This window comes from Neophocaena asiaeorientalis, unplaced genomic scaffold, assembly GCF_003031525.2.
Source record: "Neophocaena asiaeorientalis asiaeorientalis breed wild unplaced genomic scaffold, Neophocaena_asiaeorientalis_V1.1 scaffold142, whole genome shotgun sequence".
NCBI lineage: Eukaryota > Metazoa > Chordata > Mammalia > Artiodactyla > Phocoenidae > Neophocaena > Neophocaena asiaeorientalis.
Window position 1 is genome coordinate 4,743,703 of NW_020174563.1, and position 19,240 is coordinate 4,762,942.

The 19,240-nt window shown below is 43.5% G+C and overlaps 1 protein-coding gene across 2 annotated transcripts in view; it reads right to left on the minus strand.

The window, feature by feature from the left end:
- The window catches only part of COLEC12 (collectin subfamily member 12), a 192,622-nt gene that overhangs the window by 40,421 nt on the left and 132,961 nt on the right, over window positions 1-19,240 (minus strand). For both annotated transcript variants that reach the window (XM_024757941.1, XM_024757940.1), the window contains exon 3: window positions 4,845-4,967. In XM_024757941.1, the coding sequence (XP_024613709.1) occupies window positions 4,845-4,967 (123 nt within the window). The remainder of the gene's footprint in view (window positions 1-4,844; window positions 4,968-19,240) is intronic.

The following is a 19,240-nucleotide window of genomic DNA, read 5'->3' on the forward strand; positions in this document are numbered from 1 at the left end:
TCTTGACAGAATTTTTCTTCAAAGTATCATTGCTTTAGGTGTCATATCTGAAGTGTTGCCCTTCTTTACGTACCCAAAACTCAATTCTCTAGGATCATCTGACAATAATACCTTTTCTATAAAAGCATGTTGGTATCATTCCCTGGCCTGGGCCACTAACCTCCTTCTCCCTTGTCTGGATTCCACCCGTCCTTTAAGGTCTACTCCAAATCTCACCAGCCCATCGTGCTAAGCCTTGCCTGATGATCTGATTCCACACCAATGGACCCTTTAATTGAATGGCAATAAAAACAGCCTCTGTGGATTGCCTACTCTTTGCAAGGTGCACTGCATCGTCACTGCAGTTAATCCTTATGACTGCTGTTTTACAGATGAAAAAAACTGAGGCTCAGAGATGTTCAGTAACTTGTCCAGAGTCACAAAGCTTATTATTTTTAATTTTGGGGGGGGGTAAAAATCTACACTTTACTTTTTTAATTTTAAAATGTTTATTATTTTTTTGGCCACACGGCATGCAGGATCTTAGTTCCCTGACCAGGGATTGAACCCACGCCCCCTGCAGTGTAAGTACGGGGTCTTAAACATTGGACCACCAGGGAAGTCCTTCACACAGCTTATAAGTGACTAAGTGGGATACCAGCCCAGGAGATCTAACTCTAAAATCCATGCTTGCCTATAATTCCACATTGCCTTTCATCCAGTATTTCTTTTTCCTAAATATGGTTTCTTCCAAGAAAAGTCCCTTCAGGGGAAGGACTATGTCTTCTTTATCTTCCCTTTACAGTCATCAACCTCAGATGTTTACCAAGTATCTGCCAGGTTTGTGGCCCAGAGCTGGACATGGAGGATCCAAGAGACGTAGCTCATGGCCCAGGCCTTGGGGACAGGGAACAAGAGCAGAGCACAGAGCTCCTGCCGGGTGCTCACGAGAGTCTGTACCAGCCTGATTGTGGTCCTGAGAAACACGCCCCCTGCTGGTACCTCGACTTCCCAGTAATACCAGTTATGCTCCTTCGTGATGTAATAAAGACATTTCTACCTTGAACACTATTTCATATTTCATTACAAAAATACAGAAGATCTGGTTATAGGGTGTTATCATGGATTCTGACAACAGCTACACACTGTGATCTGATGCACATCTGAAAGCCTACTTATCCAGCTGTAACTGCCACCTTGGCAGAGCCAAGCAGCAAGGCAGACATTTATGACTAGGAATGTTGCATCAGAGGAGGTTCTTACTGAAAAAGGTTCAGATGTCTGTCTTTCATCTTTATCCTAATTCCCTTAAGGTAGATGCCTGCTGGGCAGGACCACAGACTAGGATTTTCCTGTTCAGGGAATGTTCTGGAGGAAAAATGACCCACTAAATTTAGGAGGTGGCTTCTGTCATGGAAGCTTCACTGACCGATGATAAAGAGTCCAGGACAGAGGGTGCACCAAGCTGTAACTGTCTGAGAATGTGCTTTCTGTAAAGTGGCTGACATGCCTCATTGTCACAGCCAGTGTACTGACCTGTCTGGGTGACTCAGCAATCCTCTGACTTGATCAGCAAATTCTCTGGAAGGAGCTTAAGTTACATCCTAACTTGTAGCTGCATAAGTGACATAAAAGGAGAAGTAAAGAACAGTTTTGAGGAAAACACCATGGAACTGCCTTTGCAAACTCTGATAAATAAAGGAGTTTCTATTTTATTTCCTTCCAACTTCCCCTCCAGAGAAACCTCTTTTTCACTGAATATTCTTTTTGTTTCTTTCTTCCCTTTTTTTTTTAAGTGGAGCGAGTTCCTCCAGACTTCAAAGGGAGATGTGTGAAGGGAGAACTTATCTTTCTGCCTCTTACCATGTTGGGTCACCAGAATCTTATCAGCAAGAAAGAGGAATCACTGTTCAAGTAAAGGGAAAACACATCTGGAAAATGTCAGCATTTTAGCTCATTAAGGCTATGTTTAAAGACAAAAATTGCATGTTGTGTTACCTTATTTTTGTCATTAGAAGCCTGAGGGATGGGGACCCTGAAGGAGGAAAAGAGGGGCCTCCAACTTGTCTCACTCCCTCAATCTCTTCGCCCTTCATCCTGGTGAGATACACCCCAGTGCAGGCCAAGTAATCTTCAGGATTTTAAGCTTCTAGGTAGGGCCTTGAGTCGCAGCAATTGGCTTAGAGGTCCCTGGGCATTGATTGACTGCCTTTATAGAAGTCGGCCCTAATCTACAATTCAACCATCCAACTATCCATCCATCTTCTCATTAATTCATTCAGTAAACTTTATTGGGTAACTATTACGTACTATGAGCCAGGTGCTAGTGGGAGATATGATAAATAAAAGATAGTCTCTTGTCTTCGTGGAGCTTACAGTTTGGGTGGTGAGACAGACCCATTGGCCATAACGATATAGTGTGACAGGGGCTAAGAGTAAAAAAGGATGCCATGGGGACCAGCAGGAGGGCACCCAACTCAGCTTTCAGGGGCTTCTTGCGGTACATGTGTCTGAGGGAGACATGAAGGGAAAGAAGAGAAAGTCATAAAGAGAAAGGTGGAGAACAGGGAAAAGGCGTTCCGGGTGAATGGACCAGCCCACACAAATATGCCAGAGCCGAGAAGGGCTTTCTACTGTCATAAAAATGGAGGAAATATCTGTACTTTAAAAATAAACAAAGCCCCCTATTTTGTATCTTTCTGTATAATTCTTAAGGCATAAAGATCCTAGACCTTATCTTTTTGCAGAGGTAAAAATGCCAAAATACCATACAGAGCTATTTCTTCAAACCTTTCTCATCTCTGTTTACTTTCATATCACATAGTGCTGAGCCCTAACGACACCTATTAAATGACTGTTTGATTTCAAGCATCTCCTTTATCTGAGTTCACTAGGAAAAGTTGTCAAGTGAGTAATGACCTAAATGACCCAGTAAAAGAAGACAACCAGGCTCAATTACCTGGGACATAAAACACCTTCCTTTTCCCCACTAGGTTTCCTCCCCCGCCTCCCTCTGTCCAGCCCCACCACGATTTAATAGCCTTTCTTAACACTTGCTCTGTTAATCCTAGGTTAGATTAACTCGTCGCAAATGGACAGAATGACCTGGTAATTTTCCAAACTTCCAGTGCCCAAGTTCATCAGTCAGCCCACTACAGGATGCACACAATTTTCCATGGAAATAGCCTTAAAAGTGGACTTAACAAGCCCTGACTATACTGAGTATTTTTTAACATGTTTTGCCATTCTCATAGCCAGAGCTGTAAAAACGCAGTTATGAAGAAGCAAAGAAGAGAGAGATTCAGCCACTCGCTACTGGGACCAACCTTAGGACAGGTGGCTCAGTTACATCATCTTTGCTCATCGCAATCACCTTGAAGAGTGGCATTACTATTGCCATTTTACAGATAAGAAATCAGAAACACCAAGGGGTTATGATTCATACCCAGGTTACACAGCCATGCAGAGGATTTAGCGTGATGCCCAGCACGCCAGCGAACACTTAATAAACATTCACAATTGCATTACAAATGGTGGACTCAAGAACTGGACCGGGACCGTCTGGCTCCAAAGCCCATTCTTATTCCAGTACATTGTTTTCTCAGGAAACCGATAAACACTGGGAGAGCAGTGGGAGGAGTTACAAGCTGGAGGGAATTCACCTTGCATCCTTCTGTCCCCCGGTCAAGTCTATGGGGCAGGGAACAGAGAAGGGAACATGTGGGAATTCTCCACTGTTAATCTGTCAGTGCTGAGGGAAGGCAGAGTGAAGATCAACAGACCCCATGTCTGCCTCTTGCTGAAACCAGACATCACATCTATCTCGCATGTCTCTGTGAGGCTTCCATGGCTGTTTTCTTTTCTTTTTTTTTTTAGATAAATAAATAAATAAATAAATAAATAAATAAACTTATTTAGGGCTGTGTTGGGTCTTCGTTGCTGCACACAGGCTTTCTCTAGTTGCAGCGAGCTTGCGGTGCATGGGCTCCTCACAGGCTCTAGAGCGCAGGCTCAGTAGTTGTGGCACATGGGTTTAGTTGCTCCACAGCATGTGGGATCTTCCCGGACCAGGTCTCGAACCTGTGTCCCCTGCATTGGCAGGCGGATTCTTAACCACTGCGCCACCAGGGAAGTCCCCCATGGCTGTTTTCTATAAAAGGGTTTACATAGTTTGTGATTCTGAATCAGGGCACCTTCTACCTGCAGTGTCTGGAATGGGGGGTGGGGGGGACCAACCCACTTTGCAGATCTGGAGGATTCAGGCAAAAATCCTCCACTGACCTTAAACCATACATGTTGAAAGAATGCCTGATGTGCCATAAAGTACAGTTGAGGTGGTGGTGCCACCTCTGTGTTTAATTTCTACAGGGTGGTATTTTTATGGGGGTATATAAACAGTGACCACAGTAAATGTGCTGAAGAGAAACAAAAGGGAATTAATTGGCCAGTTCCTAGATGAAGTAAGTCGTATCTCTTGGAGGTCTTATCCTCTGTCAATACAGTTTTCCCATGTGCTGACTCCAGGGTTTTCGTGGGGCCTCTTAGAGATAAGATGGAAAAAGATAGAGGAAGAGGGAGTATTTGGAAATAAGTAGGAAAAAGCAACAAAGAGGAAAAAATTTTATAACTCATAGAGGACCATGATTATGGTTGAAATGACTCAAAAGGAATTGCTACTTCTCTCCTTTCAGGTCCCACAGCTACAAGAAGCTCAAGACACAAAGATGGAGCTTAAGATATTTAAGTTTTGTTGGCAAGAGTTATATTAATGAAATACTTCACACTTGCCAATGTACTTGTTTTTTCAGGCTTAAATTAATGAAAGAAAACTTGCTATTTGGAAGGAAAAAGGAGAGAATACTTACCTTTGTATCCCAAAATGGCTACTGTGATTGTTAACAAGGCACACAAAACGTACAATAATATGATAGAAAACTTCAGTGCCCAGTTATTTTTACATTTGGTACATTGTGTTCCTTCCTGAATACCTGTAAGAAAAGTCAAATCTTAATAATAGTAACCAAAAACACATTTCAAAAGTATCTTTTTGCATTTTGGTTCAAATACTATAACTAAGAATGTAGTTTGTACACATGCCCTACTATAGGATGAGTGGTATTTTAAAATTAAACATACTTGAACAATACAAGCACTTTAAATCTCGCCATTATATTATTATAAACGTATTTAATGACTTGAAAATAGAGAACTTTGTCTCATAGAACAGTTTCAAGATCACATTCCATTATGATAATTATAATTGCAATAAAGATCTCTACATGACAAGAGATTTAAAACACCCAAATCTACTTGTGTCAGCCATTATTGGACCTACAGTAATTCAGACACAAACAACAACAAAAAAATTGTGACTGGGGCTTCCCTGGTGGCACAGTGATTGAGAGTCTGCCTGCCAGTGCAGGGGACATGGGTTCGTGCCCCAGTCCGGGAAGATCCCACATGTCGCGGAGCGGCTGGGCCTGTGAGCCATGGCTGCTAAGCCTGTGCGTCCAGAGCCTGTGCTCCGCAACAGGAGAGGGCACAACAGTGAGAGAACCACGCACAGCAAAAAAAAAAAAAAAAAGAAAACTGTGACTTGTCCCTTGATGTTTGTTTCATTGGTGTGCTTGAGCTAGTTCCTACTGGCTTGCAAGAGTCAATTGTCAAATTTGTAGGAATTTTGGGAACCGGTTGTTAAACAGTTGGCAGCTTGAAATCAACCCTGGAGGGAGTATTTACACCATGGAAATTGGCAAACACTACAAATGATGCCCTCCCACACCCTCAATTGCTTTACCAGCATGCCACTAGCTATACTGTACTATAACCTATAGCAGAAAATATAGGTAATTTTATGATTAAAATGCTCCATATATAACCATCTTTGTACATTACATATATACAGAAAACAGACACTGACCCTTATTTATCACAGTGATTTAAATAACAACTAGGGAACAACCAGAAAAAACAGACATTTTTGATGAGAGGAGGTAAATTTTTAGTGCTCACAGCTGAACTTTTTGAAAAACATTCTAGTCTAAGTGGTAAACCACCAACACTTCTGCAAGTGACTCCAGAAACTAACCCATTAAAAAGGAACTTGCCATCGGACTGATGAGAAACACAGAAGACATAGACTCTTGACATTTTAATGTGAAAATCACATTGTAAGGAGCATCGCGAGAGTCTTCCTTTCCCTATGTGTGTCTTACTAATAGCGTCTCCCAGGAGCAATAGCATATAAAGGACTGATCTTCTATGATTGTGCTCAATAACTTTTGATGGGTAAATTGTGAAGATCAAGCCACAGCTGAAGTTTCGCTCCTTTGGTTTGTAATTTTACGCATTGTGCCCTTCTTCGGTGAAAAGAGTTCTTCAGCTGTGTTTAATGCAAAATGATGAGAGAAACAGCATAGAACAATGACTCAAATTAAGTTTCAGGGTTTAACCAATCTCTCGTGTTCTGGGCTATACACCCAAGGGGAGGGGGCTCAATCTGTCTGTCCCATGACTTAGAGCAATGAGTCTCAAACTCCACGGTGCACTGGATTCACTCGAAAGGCTTGTTGAAACACAGCCTTTCTAATTCAGGAAGTCTGAGAAGGCACCTGAGAATCTGGATTTCTAACAAGTTCCCAGGGGCTGTGATGCTGCTGGTCTGGCCGCCATGCTTTAGAACAGTGCTTCTCAAACCGTCAAGTGTTTACAAATCACATTTTTGAAATGGAGATCCTGATTCAGCAGGTCTGAAGCAGGAGCTAAAATTCTGTATTTCTAAAAAGGTCCAGGAGATGCTTCGTTGGAAGAACACATTTTGAGGAGCTACGGTTTGCTTTAGAAGATGGTCATATGCTGGATCAACCTTGGTTAGCCAATTCCCTGAAGGTAAAGCTGTAAAGTCAGACTTATTGATCAAACAGACCTAGAGTTAATCAGCTTCGCAGCATCACGGTTTTCTCATTTCTTTGACTCCTTTTCCTTTCCATCCTCCTCCTTCCACTGCCACCTGGATGTTTCAGTGCCATCGCTCGTGTCCAAAACTGACCTTGGTACTAGCCCTGCCAAACCAGATCTCCAGCTTTCACCCAACTTTTTTATTTCCGTCCAACCTAAATACTCCTACCATCCCAATCCCCCAGGTGGTCAAACTCAGACACCTTGAAGTCTTCTCTTATACTTATTCTCTAACTCAACAGGTCTTGAGACCCTGCTAATCTTCCTGCGGATATTTTTGTCATGATCATCTCATCCACAGTTTACTGATGTTCGCTTACTGCCTACACTGTGCCAGACTCTAATACAGGTACTTTACATCACCTTTAATTCATATAATAACGCTTCAAGATGGCATGGTAGTGAGAGCTGAAATGACATCCCATAGACATCATAGCCAGGATTTGAACTTGGGCCCGTCTGACTCCAATCGTCATGACATCTCCCCTACGCCACGGTGCCTCTCTGGTCAAGCTTTCCTATCCATTTCCACTGCCACCGTCCTAGTGTGAGATCTTCTGATCTCAGTGGAAGATTCCTCTTCCATTCCCACTGGAATCCAGCCTCACCCTGGAACAAAATACTGCTGACCTCATGATGATGCCAAAAAGAAAAAAACAAAAACAAAGAAAACTTTCAACCGTTCACCCTTAACTAAAGGATGTGCGCGTGCACGCACGCACACGCACACACGCACACACACACACCTGCTCGTAAGCTCTCTATAATCTGGCAGTTTAAAATGAAACAAAGACCCCTTATATCCAGTTAGAGTGAGCATAGTTTTGGAATTGGGAGTGGGGGAAGCACAGGTGGACCCAGAGATATGCCACATCTCATGTTCAGAAAGCAATTAACTTGCTTTGGTGGTAATTGTAAAACACAGAAGGAGGATAGACCCAGGGATGCTGTGCAAAGATTGGATGACACTTTTATAGTTGATGGAGGGTTTCATTCCTTTTGGATTTTAGGACTGTGGTGGGTGAACTCTTTAAGCCTCTCCAGGGCTATTTCTTTCATTCCATTAGAAGAGCCTCAGAAGATTTGGTCAGAGGGCAGATGATGATAGATAACAGAATTTGGGGCTAGAAAATTGCTTAGAGGTCATCCCGTCAAGTATCATTGTGTTACTGATGTGGAGAGTGAGGCCGGCGAGGTAAAGCAGAATCAGAAGGAACATGCCCTGACATCCAGTGCAGGGGTCCTTTCCTCCCCTTCTCACCATGCGTGCTGGCGCTGTGTTTGCCACTGGACATCTTCTGCATGTGGTTTTAATGCAGATCTGCTCCCAGACAGTTGTCACTGCTTCACATGCTGAAGAACAAGGGTCACTTCCTAGTGACACGCATTTCTCGTTGCTGACTCTATCAGCATTTAATCAATATCAGATGGCACCGCCTGGTCTCCCGTCCTACTTGACACAATTTCTCCGTCTTGTTTTTTCTCCCTCCCAAGACTTATTTTTCATAAGAATTCTGTTTTATCTTTCCCTCTCTGCCCTCCACTGGGAGGACATCTGGCCAAACATACAGATGCCTACTACAAAGAGACCCTGCTGGCTCACGTAGCTGGGGGACCCCCTCCTCCTTGAACCTAGATGGTCACAAAAAACATTCAAGAGAGACATCCCCCTGTTACCAGCCTTTGTAGTGTTTGTTTTCTTAGCATTACTTTCCAGAGACGGGGGACTCTGTTCCCATTGCGAGGGGCCGGTAGGAAGGGCAGGGAATGGATCTGCAAGGCTGCAGATAAGAGATTCTAGGTCAGGAAGTGAAGCAGTTTGCCCCTCACCACCGAGAGAGCCAGCTTATCACAAAACCTGGCCCAAACGGCACATCTACAATTCAGCAGGCCACAGGCAGAACGTGCCTGCAGGACCCATGCCCTCCCATGGGTTACCCCTCCTGCTCTATCCCCACTGAACTCAATGCTTGGCTTGTGTTCTGAATGCATTTTCCAGTGTCCAAGTCTTTATTATACAAAAAACATTGGGGAGGCCAAAGGAAGCCAGAATCACTCTGGTTAACTCCTTGAGTATTCTACGAAGTTCAGAATAGGCTGATAATTTGGTCCCATCCCCAGTGTGCAAACTCAAAGTTCCCTGTGTTGCCCTGCTTCCAATAACACGTTTTAAGTAAGAAGATGGGGGTCAGTGCGGCCGCCGATCAGGGTATGGTGAGCTAGCTGGAGAGAATAAGTGAGAAACACTGCAGGAATGACAGTGCAGAAGGCCAGAAAAATTCACCAGCAAAGAATTCCTTTCTGCTGTGGTTCTCCGTAAAGAGCCCTCCCCCAAGCTCTGTGGTCCTGGCCCCAATACAGTCTGTTTTGCCAATCATTTTGGAAAACAAGAGTCTCCTTCACTATCATGTTTTTCTACCATCACCAAAAGAGGGCTCTCTGTTAACATGGATGCGTGCTGATCAGCGCCCTTTCTCCTTAAGTGAAGGCTGGCGCTGTGGGCGAGTGCACGGCACTTTCGGGCTGTCTTAATTATCATAAATGTCCAGAGCTCAGTGGTGTTGCCATAAAGATCATGTTCCCATAGAGAAGCTTCAAAAAGCTGGTAGACTGCAAAATCCAGAAAACCACAGGTTTTGATCTGAGTTTTGCAGTGACCTTTGCATGTGGTTTTTTAATAGTTATTAATCTACTGCCTGGTGGCATATATTCCCATAAGCCCATGAGAATGATTTGGCTCTAACGGTAAAACTGATGATTCAAATACACTCCTATCATTAAAATGCCCTCAAAAGCAACAAAACAGTAGGAGTTAACATCCTAGTTAGTTATTTGGATGTTGTACAACATCACTAGAACAGAAGTTAAATACATAAAACATTTTATCCCACAAATAATTAGTTTTTCCTTATTATAAAGGCTATTTACTAAATGATGGGATATGGATTTATTTAGTATTTTTTAAAAAGTACTAATGAGTATTTAGTTCCCCAAATACAAATCCCAGCCCTGGACAACTTATTATGCCAAGTTTCTTAAATAATGTAGAGAATCATGGTAACAGAAAGAGGACGAGAATTAAAAATAAAATCACTTTCTGTGCAAAATAAATGAAGCCTCACAGCATCGCTATATGCATAAAGATGCATTCAAACCAGAAAAATGATTTAGAAGAGTTTTATGAATTTGAACTCTTCAGCATTCATCCTGAGCTTATATTAATATTCTTCACATTTACCAAAGGTATAGTTTCTTTCGTTAAAAACTTTTCATGTATATATTAAAAGAGGCAGCCAGTTCTGGTTTGGTTTTAATGTAAAAATCTATATTTATTATTGGTTTAAAATTTATAATGTATACGCTGCCTGCTAAAAAAGAATTGTTAGAGGCGAAAGACAGATAATGATGCCACTCAGAATATATAACGTCTGCCAGATCGTATGGTGTCTCAAAAGAACGCCATTACTTTCTCTTTGTGGTTTTTATAATAGGAAATCCTTTATTATATGAACTGTACACAAATGCCTTCAGTTCTGAGGAGCGGAATCCTAGGTCCAGGAGGAGTTCATCCATCACATCTCTTACATATGTCCCTCCTGGCTGGCCCCTTCCTCCTGGCTCTCTTCCTATTCATTTTATTCCATGGGCACAGAGTGAACTGTCAACCATCCTAATGATACACTTCAGCAGCCCTGACTAACTTCAGTATCGGCACCACCAAACAATGTCCTTCTGTGATTAGGCTCTGAATCTTTTAATTAAAAGGACACATGAAAATTTGGCTCCAGCTTGGACCATCAAGAGTCTGTCGTATAATTGAGCTGGACACTTAGACTGCACAGGTATTTGGAGGAAAGCCACGAGATATTTGTTTAGTGGATGAGAGTTTGCTATTGCTGCAAACTCGAAGAGGAATTGGTAAGGATGGTGGCCAGTCTTGAGTACCTGATGTGTACCACGACCCCCTGCCCAGCTACTTACAGTCCCTTTAATAACCCTGCCAAGTAGGACTTCTGACCCTGATTTTATAGATTTTTAGGAAAGTGGGGGTCAGAGAGGTTGAGCACCCAAGCTAGTGAGTGGCTGAGCTGGGAGCTGAACCCAGATGATCACAAGTTGCTTCCCTAAGCTTGTTGACCTTCAGAGGTGGAAAGCAAAACAAAGCAAGGAGAAGGATGCCTAATGAGATAAACTGTAGAAGGTGGACAGGTTAGACTTGTAGAAGTGTTCTGTCAAAATACAGGAATGCAGAAACATCCTTTCAAATGTTGACAGATAAGCCTTTCTCAGAAATGAGCAGGAAAATTTAGTCTCCAAGAAGTTAACTATTACAGGCCTGAGGTTTCTACAGGCTGTAATTTCTCTTCCTATTCTGTGATGACATACTTGAGCAGCAAGTTAATTCCACCCTAAATAAATCCTTATTATCTCTGTGAGAGGTCACAACTGGCTTGGAGGTTTGGCTGGTAAGGTCTGTTAGCCCCTCAGGGGAATCATCCCCCAATGGTGGTGAAATTTCTGGGATGGGGTGGCCTGGGAAGAGAAGGTAGCTTTATAATTTCAAGGCAAACTATGAGATATGTAAGGGCTTTGAGCTTGAAACCAAAACAAGTTGGTTGCCCCTACTGAGTTTTCTTCTGAAGTTCTAGTTCACTGAAATAGGAGCCTCAAAAGTCAATGGTGCACTCATCTATGGACCCAAATAATTGTTGGTGGTTCAAGCCTGCAGGAGTTGGGAGAGAAAAGTTAGTGGAAAGGAAGCAGGTAAAAGAAGGATTTATTGAGTGGTAATAAAAATTTATCTAGCCTCTTAACCCCCTTTTTAAAAAACCTCCCTGGGGACTTCCCTGGTGGCACAGTGGTTAAGAATCCACCTGCCGGGCTTCCCTGGTGGCGCAGTGGTTGAGAGTCCGCCTACCGATGCAGGGGATGCAGGTTCGTGCCCCAGTCCGGGAAGATCCCACATGCCGCGGAGCGGCTGGGCCCATGAGCCATGGCCGCTGAGCCTGCGCGTCTGGAGCCTGTGCTCCGCAACGGGAGAGGCCACAACAGTGAGAGGGCCGCGTACCGCAAAAAAAAAAAAAAGAATCCACCTGCCAATGCAGGGGACACGGATTTGATCCCTGGTCCGGGAAGATCCCACATGCCGCGGAGCAACTAGGCCCGTGCACCACAACTACTGAGCCTGCACTCTAGAGCCCGCAAGCCACAACCACTGAAGTCTGCGCACCTGGAACCTGTGCTCTGCAACAAGAGAAGCCACCACAGTAAGAAACCCACGCACCTCAACGAAGAGTAGCCCCCGCTCGCTGCAACTAGAGAAAGCCCGCATGCAGCAATGAAGACCCAATGTGCGCCCCCGCCCCCCAAAAAAACCTGCCTGGAGTACTTTGGAAAAAAAAATTCTTTTTACAAATACCAGCTTGACCCCATGGTTCAGAAATCCACTGCCACAGTAACAGCTCCAGGTGGCTCAAAGTACATACCAAGAAGCCCACCACCTAGCATCCTCTGACCACCCAGGTCCTCAGAACCTCACAGCCTGAGGACTTCAGCGGTCACCTCAGCCAGTATCCATCTTACGAGTGAGGAAACTACAGTCCAATGAACTTCTCTGCCCTCCAGGCTGTCCTGGGCTTCAGGACTCAGGTCTCCGGATTCTCTGCCAAAGTTCTTTAGACCCCAAAACATAGCCCACCATACTTCTTTCTCACTACATCCCATTTATTCAAGAAACAAGGATGGAGCACCTAGTCTGTACCAGGCGCTGGGTAGAACGGTGAACAAAACAGACAACAATCTCTGTCCTTATGGAATGTACACTCCGGTGGGAGGATATCTTAATATGTTGGAAGGTGCTAAAGGTTATGGAGAAAAATAAAGCAAGGACTGGACAAAGGGAACGTGGGAGAGGAGGTGGACGGCAGTGTAAGCAAGTGGTCAGAGAAGGCTTCAGGGAATAACATCAGGGCCAAAGCTTGAAGGAGCTTGGGGTGCTGGGCAGGGACCTCATGGCACAGCCTCATCGTCTGCCTGTCTCCTCTCTACGTCTTGAGATTCGCCTCCCTTCTCCCTGCAGCACTCTTCTCTCTACCAAATGACTTCTATTAAAAGCTGTTTAATTTCCTCACAACTTTCCTCCTGGATGAACCCTCTTCTAATAAGCCTCGTCCCGAGCCCAGCTGGGCCTGGACCCCTTCGGCTCCTCTGAGGTTCACATTGCATAAATCTATTAGGCTCATTTGTACGGTTTTCAAGTAATTTAAATGCCATCTCCCTGGCTATGACCATGGTATGGGAATGTAATTGTTCTGCTGTGCTGCTTTTGCATTTCTCTGAACAAACCAGACCCCTCTCATACCCTGTACGCCCTGCAGATTCACGAATATGGGCCTGGAGTGTAGAGCCCGCCACGGGCAGACGGGCTCTGTCACCCCCTCAGCCAATCCTACTAGTCAAACAAACTGGCAGCAGCGCCAGGTGTGGGGATTTCACAACCTTCTCTCCCACTCTGTGTCCAGCCTCCTGGGTGATGGGTGACACGCTGAGCTCAGCGTCCTGCAGGCCAGGGTGTAGACGTCCTGAGAGAGGCATTCAGCTCAGGGCCTGACAGTCAAAACGCAGACATACAGGACACCTTCCAACCAAACACTCAGGAACGCACGGCTAGAAAGGAAGCATTTTCTTTTCACCACTGGGGAAGGGGTGTGCAGTGGGATTTACTAACCAAAGAAATGCAAGCTGTTCCCAGAGACCCTTCCCAGCTGCAGGGCTACAGCTCTCACAGAACTAAACCTGACAGGGCAGAGGTGAGAAAGCAAACCCACAGTCCAACATTTGCCTCGAGGTGCTTGCTTTAAAAAGTGTCATTTTAGGGCAGCTGAACTGAGCGGGCAAGTCTCAGTTAATGATAGCGTATTTGTTGTCGATTACCGAGGCAGCGTTGGGGCATGTGGAAATTATGCTTTGGAGCAGGTGCTGGTGGAAAAGAAAAAAAAGACAACCCACTATCTCTCACATATCTACTTGACTTTTTTTAAACCAAAAAACGAGTGTTTTGATGGAAAAAAAAAAAAGGACCTAAATGTAAGTGAAAATATCAATCAGCCTGACAGAAACTCCTCGTTCCTGTATGAATATGCTTTTTACTTTCTTCAAGTGAAGATGATAGCTGAGGACACTTAAATTAAGGGAAAAGTGAGCCAGACGAGGTGACAGATTTTCCTGTTGGCACTTTAAAGTAATTATCTATTCTGTGGTGAAGGTAACCTCCGTTCTGAACCTCGAAGAGAAGTCGATTTGAAATGACTCAGTTGAGGGGGAAGAAAAAGCTGGTAAAAATAATGAGGAAAATGAGAAGGCTCTATTTTACAGACCATGGAATCGGGGGTGAAGGGGGTGTGGCCCCCAGATTCAGTGAAGAGCATCTGTTCACCAGCTTGGTATTCACACTTGTTATTAAAACTGGACAAAGGACAGAAAGAGGAAGAAATCTTTTCATTGAGCAGACAGCCCTGGCTGTAGAGGTCAAAGGAATGAAACTGAAAAATACGTGGAAAATCACTACACCAACAAGTCAGAAGGCATGCAACCAATTATAACTAAAAGTAGAAGAGTGGCTTCAAGATGGCAGAGGAGCAAGACGTGGAGATCACCTTCCTCCCCACAAATACATCAAAACTACATCTACATGTGGAACAACCCCTACAGAACACCTACTGAACGCTGGCAGAACACCTCAGACTTCCCAAAAGGCAAGAAACTCCCCACGTACCTGGGTACGGCAAAACAAAAAAGAACAAACAGAGACAAGAGGGTAGGGATGGGACCTGCACCAGTGGGAGGGAGCTGTGAAGGAGGAAAGGTTTCCACACACTAGAAAGCCCCTTCACTGGTGGAGATGGGGGGTGGGCAAGGGGTAAGCCTCAGAGAGCACAGCAATAGGGGTGCAGAGGGCAAAGCGGAGAGATTCCCGCACAGAGGATCACTGCCGACCAGCACTCCCCAGCCCGAGAGGCTTGTCTGCTCACCTGCCGGGGCGGGTGGGGGCTGGGAGCTGAGGCTCGGGCATCAGAGATCGGATCCCAGGGAGAGGACTGGGGTTGTCTGTGTGAACACAGCCTGAAGGGGCTAGTGCGCCACAGCTAGCCGGGAGGGAGTCCGGGAAAAAGTCTGGAGTTGCCGAAGAGGCAAGAGACCATTGTTTCCTGGTGCGCGAGGAGAGGGGATTCAGAGCACCGCCTAAACGAGCTCCAGAGACGGGCACGAGCCGCGGCTATCAGTGCAGACACCAGAGACGGTAATGAGACGCTAAGGCTACTGCTGCCGCCACCAAGAAGCCTGTGTACAAGCACAGGTCACTATGCACACCTCCCCTCCCGGGAGCCTGTGCAGCCCGCCACTGCCAGGGCCCCGTGAGCCAGGAACAACATGCCCGGGAGAATGCACGGCGCTCCTCAGGCTGGTACAACGTCACACAGACCTCTGCCGCCGCAGGCTCGCCCCACATCTGTACCCCTCCCTCCCCCCACCTGAATGAGCCAGAGCCCCCCAATCAGCTGCTCCTTTAACCCCATCCTGTCTCAGCAAAGAACAGATGCCCTCAGGCGACCTACATGCAGAGGCGGGGCCAAATCCAAAGCTGAACCAAAAAAAAAAAAAAAAATCTCCACAGTCAACATGATGTACCCTGCATCTGTGGAATACCTAAATACACAACGAACCATCCCAAAATTGAGGCAGTGGACTTTGGGAGCAACTACAGACTTGGGGTTTACTTTCTGCATCTAATTTGTTTCTGGTTTTATGTTTATCTTAGTTTAGTATTTAGAGCTTATTATCATTGGTAGATTTGTTTGTTGATTGGGTTGCTCTCCTCCTTTAAAATTTTTTTTATATATATAAATATTTTTTTCCCTTCTTTCTCTTTTTGTGAGTGTGTATGTGTATGCTTCTTTGTGTGATTTTGCCTGTATAGCTTTGCTTTTGCCATTTGTCCTAGGGTCTGACTCCTTTTTTTTTTTCTTAGTATAGTTGTTAGCACTTATTATCATTGATGGATTTGTTTTTTGGTTTGCTTGCTCTCTTCTTTCTCTCTTTTTAAATTTTTTTTATATTTAATAATTATTTTCTATTTTAATAACTTTATTTTTTTTCTTTCATTCTCTTTTTTTCTCCCTTTTCTTCTGAGCTGTGTGGCTGACAGGGTCTTGGTGCTCTGGCTGGGTGTCAGGCCTGAGCCTCTGAGGTGGGAGAGCCAAGTTAAGGACACTGGACCACCAGAGACCTCCTGGCCACACATAACATCAAACGGCGAGAGCTCTCCCAGAGATCTCCATCTCAACGCCAGCACCCAGCTCCACTCAACGACCAGCAAGCTACAGTGCTGGACACCCTATGCCAAACAACTAGGAAGACAGGAACACAAACCCACCCATTAGCAGAGAGGCTGCCTAAAATCATAATAAGGTCACAGACACACCAAAACACACCACAGGACGTGGTCCTGCACACCAGAAAGACAAGATCCAGCCTCAACCACCAGAACACAGGCACCAGTCCCCTCCACCAGGAAGCCTACACAACTCACTGAACCAACCTGAGCCACTGGGAGTAGACACGAAAAACAACGGGAACTACGAACCTGCAGCCTGCAAAACGGAGACCCCAAATACAGTAAGTTAAGCAAAATGAGAAGACAGAGAAATACACAGCAGATGAAAGAGCAAGTAAAAACCCACCAGAACAAGCAAAGAGGAAATAGGCAGTCTAACTGAAAAAGAATTTAGAGTAATGATAGTAAAGATGATCCAAAATCTTGGAAATAGAGAAAATACAAGAAATGTTTAACAAGGACCTAGAAGAACTAAAGAGCAGACAAACAATGATGAACAACACAATAAATGAAATTTAAAATTCTCTAGAAGGAATCAATAGAAGAATAACTGAGGCAGAAAAATGGATAAGTGACCTGGAAGATAAAACAGTGGAAATAACTACCACAGAGCAGAATAAAGTAAAAAGAATGAAAAGAATTGAGGACAATCTCAGAGACCTCTGGGACAATACTAAATGCATCAACATTTGAATTATAGGGGTCCCAGAAGAGGAAGAGAAAAAGGGACTGAGAAAATATGTGAACAGATTACAGTTGAAAGCTTCCCTAATATGGGTAAGGAAAGAGTCACTCAAGTCCAGGAAGTGCAGAGAGTCCCATACAGGATAAATCCAAGGAGAAACATGCCAAGACACATATTAAACTATCAAAAATTAAATACAAAGAAAAAATATTAAAAGCAGCAAGGGAAAAGCAACAATTAACATACAAGGGAATCCCCATAAGGTTAACAGCTGATCTTTCAGCAGAAACTTTGCAAGCCAGAATGGAGTGGCAGGACATATTTAAAGTGATGAAAGGGAAAAAACTACAACCAAGATTACTCTACCCAGCAAGGATCTCATGCAGATTCAACGGAGAAATTAAAACCTTTACAGACAAGCAAAAGCTAAGAGAATTCAGCACCACCAAACAGCTCTACAGCAAATGCTAAAGAACTTCTCTAGGCAGGAAACACAAGAGGAGGAAGAGACTTACAATAACAAACCCCAAACAATTAAGAAAATGGTAATAGGAACATACATATCGATAACTACCTTAAATGTAAATGGATTAAATGCTCCAACCAAAACACACAGACTGATTGAATGAATGCAAAAACAGGACCCATAAATACGCTATCTACAAGAGACCCACTTCAGACCTAGAGGCACACAGACTGAAAGTGAGGGGATAGAAAAAGATATTCCACACAAATGAAAATCAAAAGAAAGCTGGAGTAGCAATTCTCATATCAGACAAAATAAACTTTAAAATAAAGACTATTACAAGAGACAAAGAAGGACACTACATAATGATCAAGGGATGAATCCAAGAAGAAGATATAACAATTGTAAATATTTATGCACCCAACATGGGAGCACCTCAATACATAAGGCAAATACTAACAGCCATAAAAGGGGAAATCGATAGTAACACAATAATAGTAGGGAACTTTAACACCACACTTGCACCAATGGACAGATCATCCAAAATGAAAATAAATAAGGAAACACAAGCTTTAAATGATACATTAAACAAGATGCACTTAATTGATATTTATAGGACATTCCATCCAAAAACAACAGAATGCATTTTCTTCTCAAGTCCTCATGGAACATTCTCCAGGATAGATTTTATCTTAGGTCACAAATCAAGCCTTGGTAAATTTAAGAAAATTGCAATCATATCAACTATCTTTCCCAACCACAATACTATGAGACTAGATATCAATTACAGGAAAAAATCTGTAAAAAAATACAAACACATGGAGGCTAAACAATACACTACTAAATAACCAAGAGATCACCGAGGAAATCAAACAGGAAATCAAAAAATACCTAGAAACAAATGACAATGAAAACATGATGACCCAAAACCTATGGGATGCAGCAAAAGCAGTTCTAAGAGGGAAGTTTATAGAAATAAAATCCTACCTCAAGAAACAAGAAACATCTCAAATAAACAACCTAACCGTACATCTAAGCAAATTAGAGAAAGAAGAACAAAAAACTCCAACGTGAGCAGAAGGAAAGAAATCATAAAGATCCGATCAGAAATAAATGAAAAAGATATGAAGGAAACAGTGGCAAAGATCAATAAAACTAAAATCTGGTTCTTTGAGAAGATAAACAAAATTGATAAACCATTAGCCAGACTAACCAAGAAAAAAAGGGAGAAGACTCAAATCAATAGAATTAGAAATGAAAAAGGAGAAGTAACAACTGACACTGCAGAAATACAACGGATCATGAGAGATTACTACAAGCAACTATATGCCATAAAATGGACAACCTGGAAGAAATGGACAAATTCTTAGAAAAGCACAACATTCCGAGACTGAACCAGGAAGAAATAGAAAATATAAACAGACCAATCACAAGCACTGAAATTCAAACTGTGATTAAAAATCTTCCAACAAACAAAGCCCAGGGCCAGATGGCTTCACAGGCAAATTCTGTCAAACATTTAGAGAAAAGCTAACACCTATTCTTCTCAAACTCTTCTAAAATATAGCAGAGGAAGAAACACTCCCAAACTCCTTCTACCAGGCGACTATCACCCTGATACCAAAACCAGACAAAGATGCCACAAAATAAGCTACAGGCCAATATCAATGACGAACACTGATGCAAATATCCTCAACAAAATACTAGCAAACAGAATTCAACAGCACATTAAAAGGATCATACACCATGATCAAGTGGG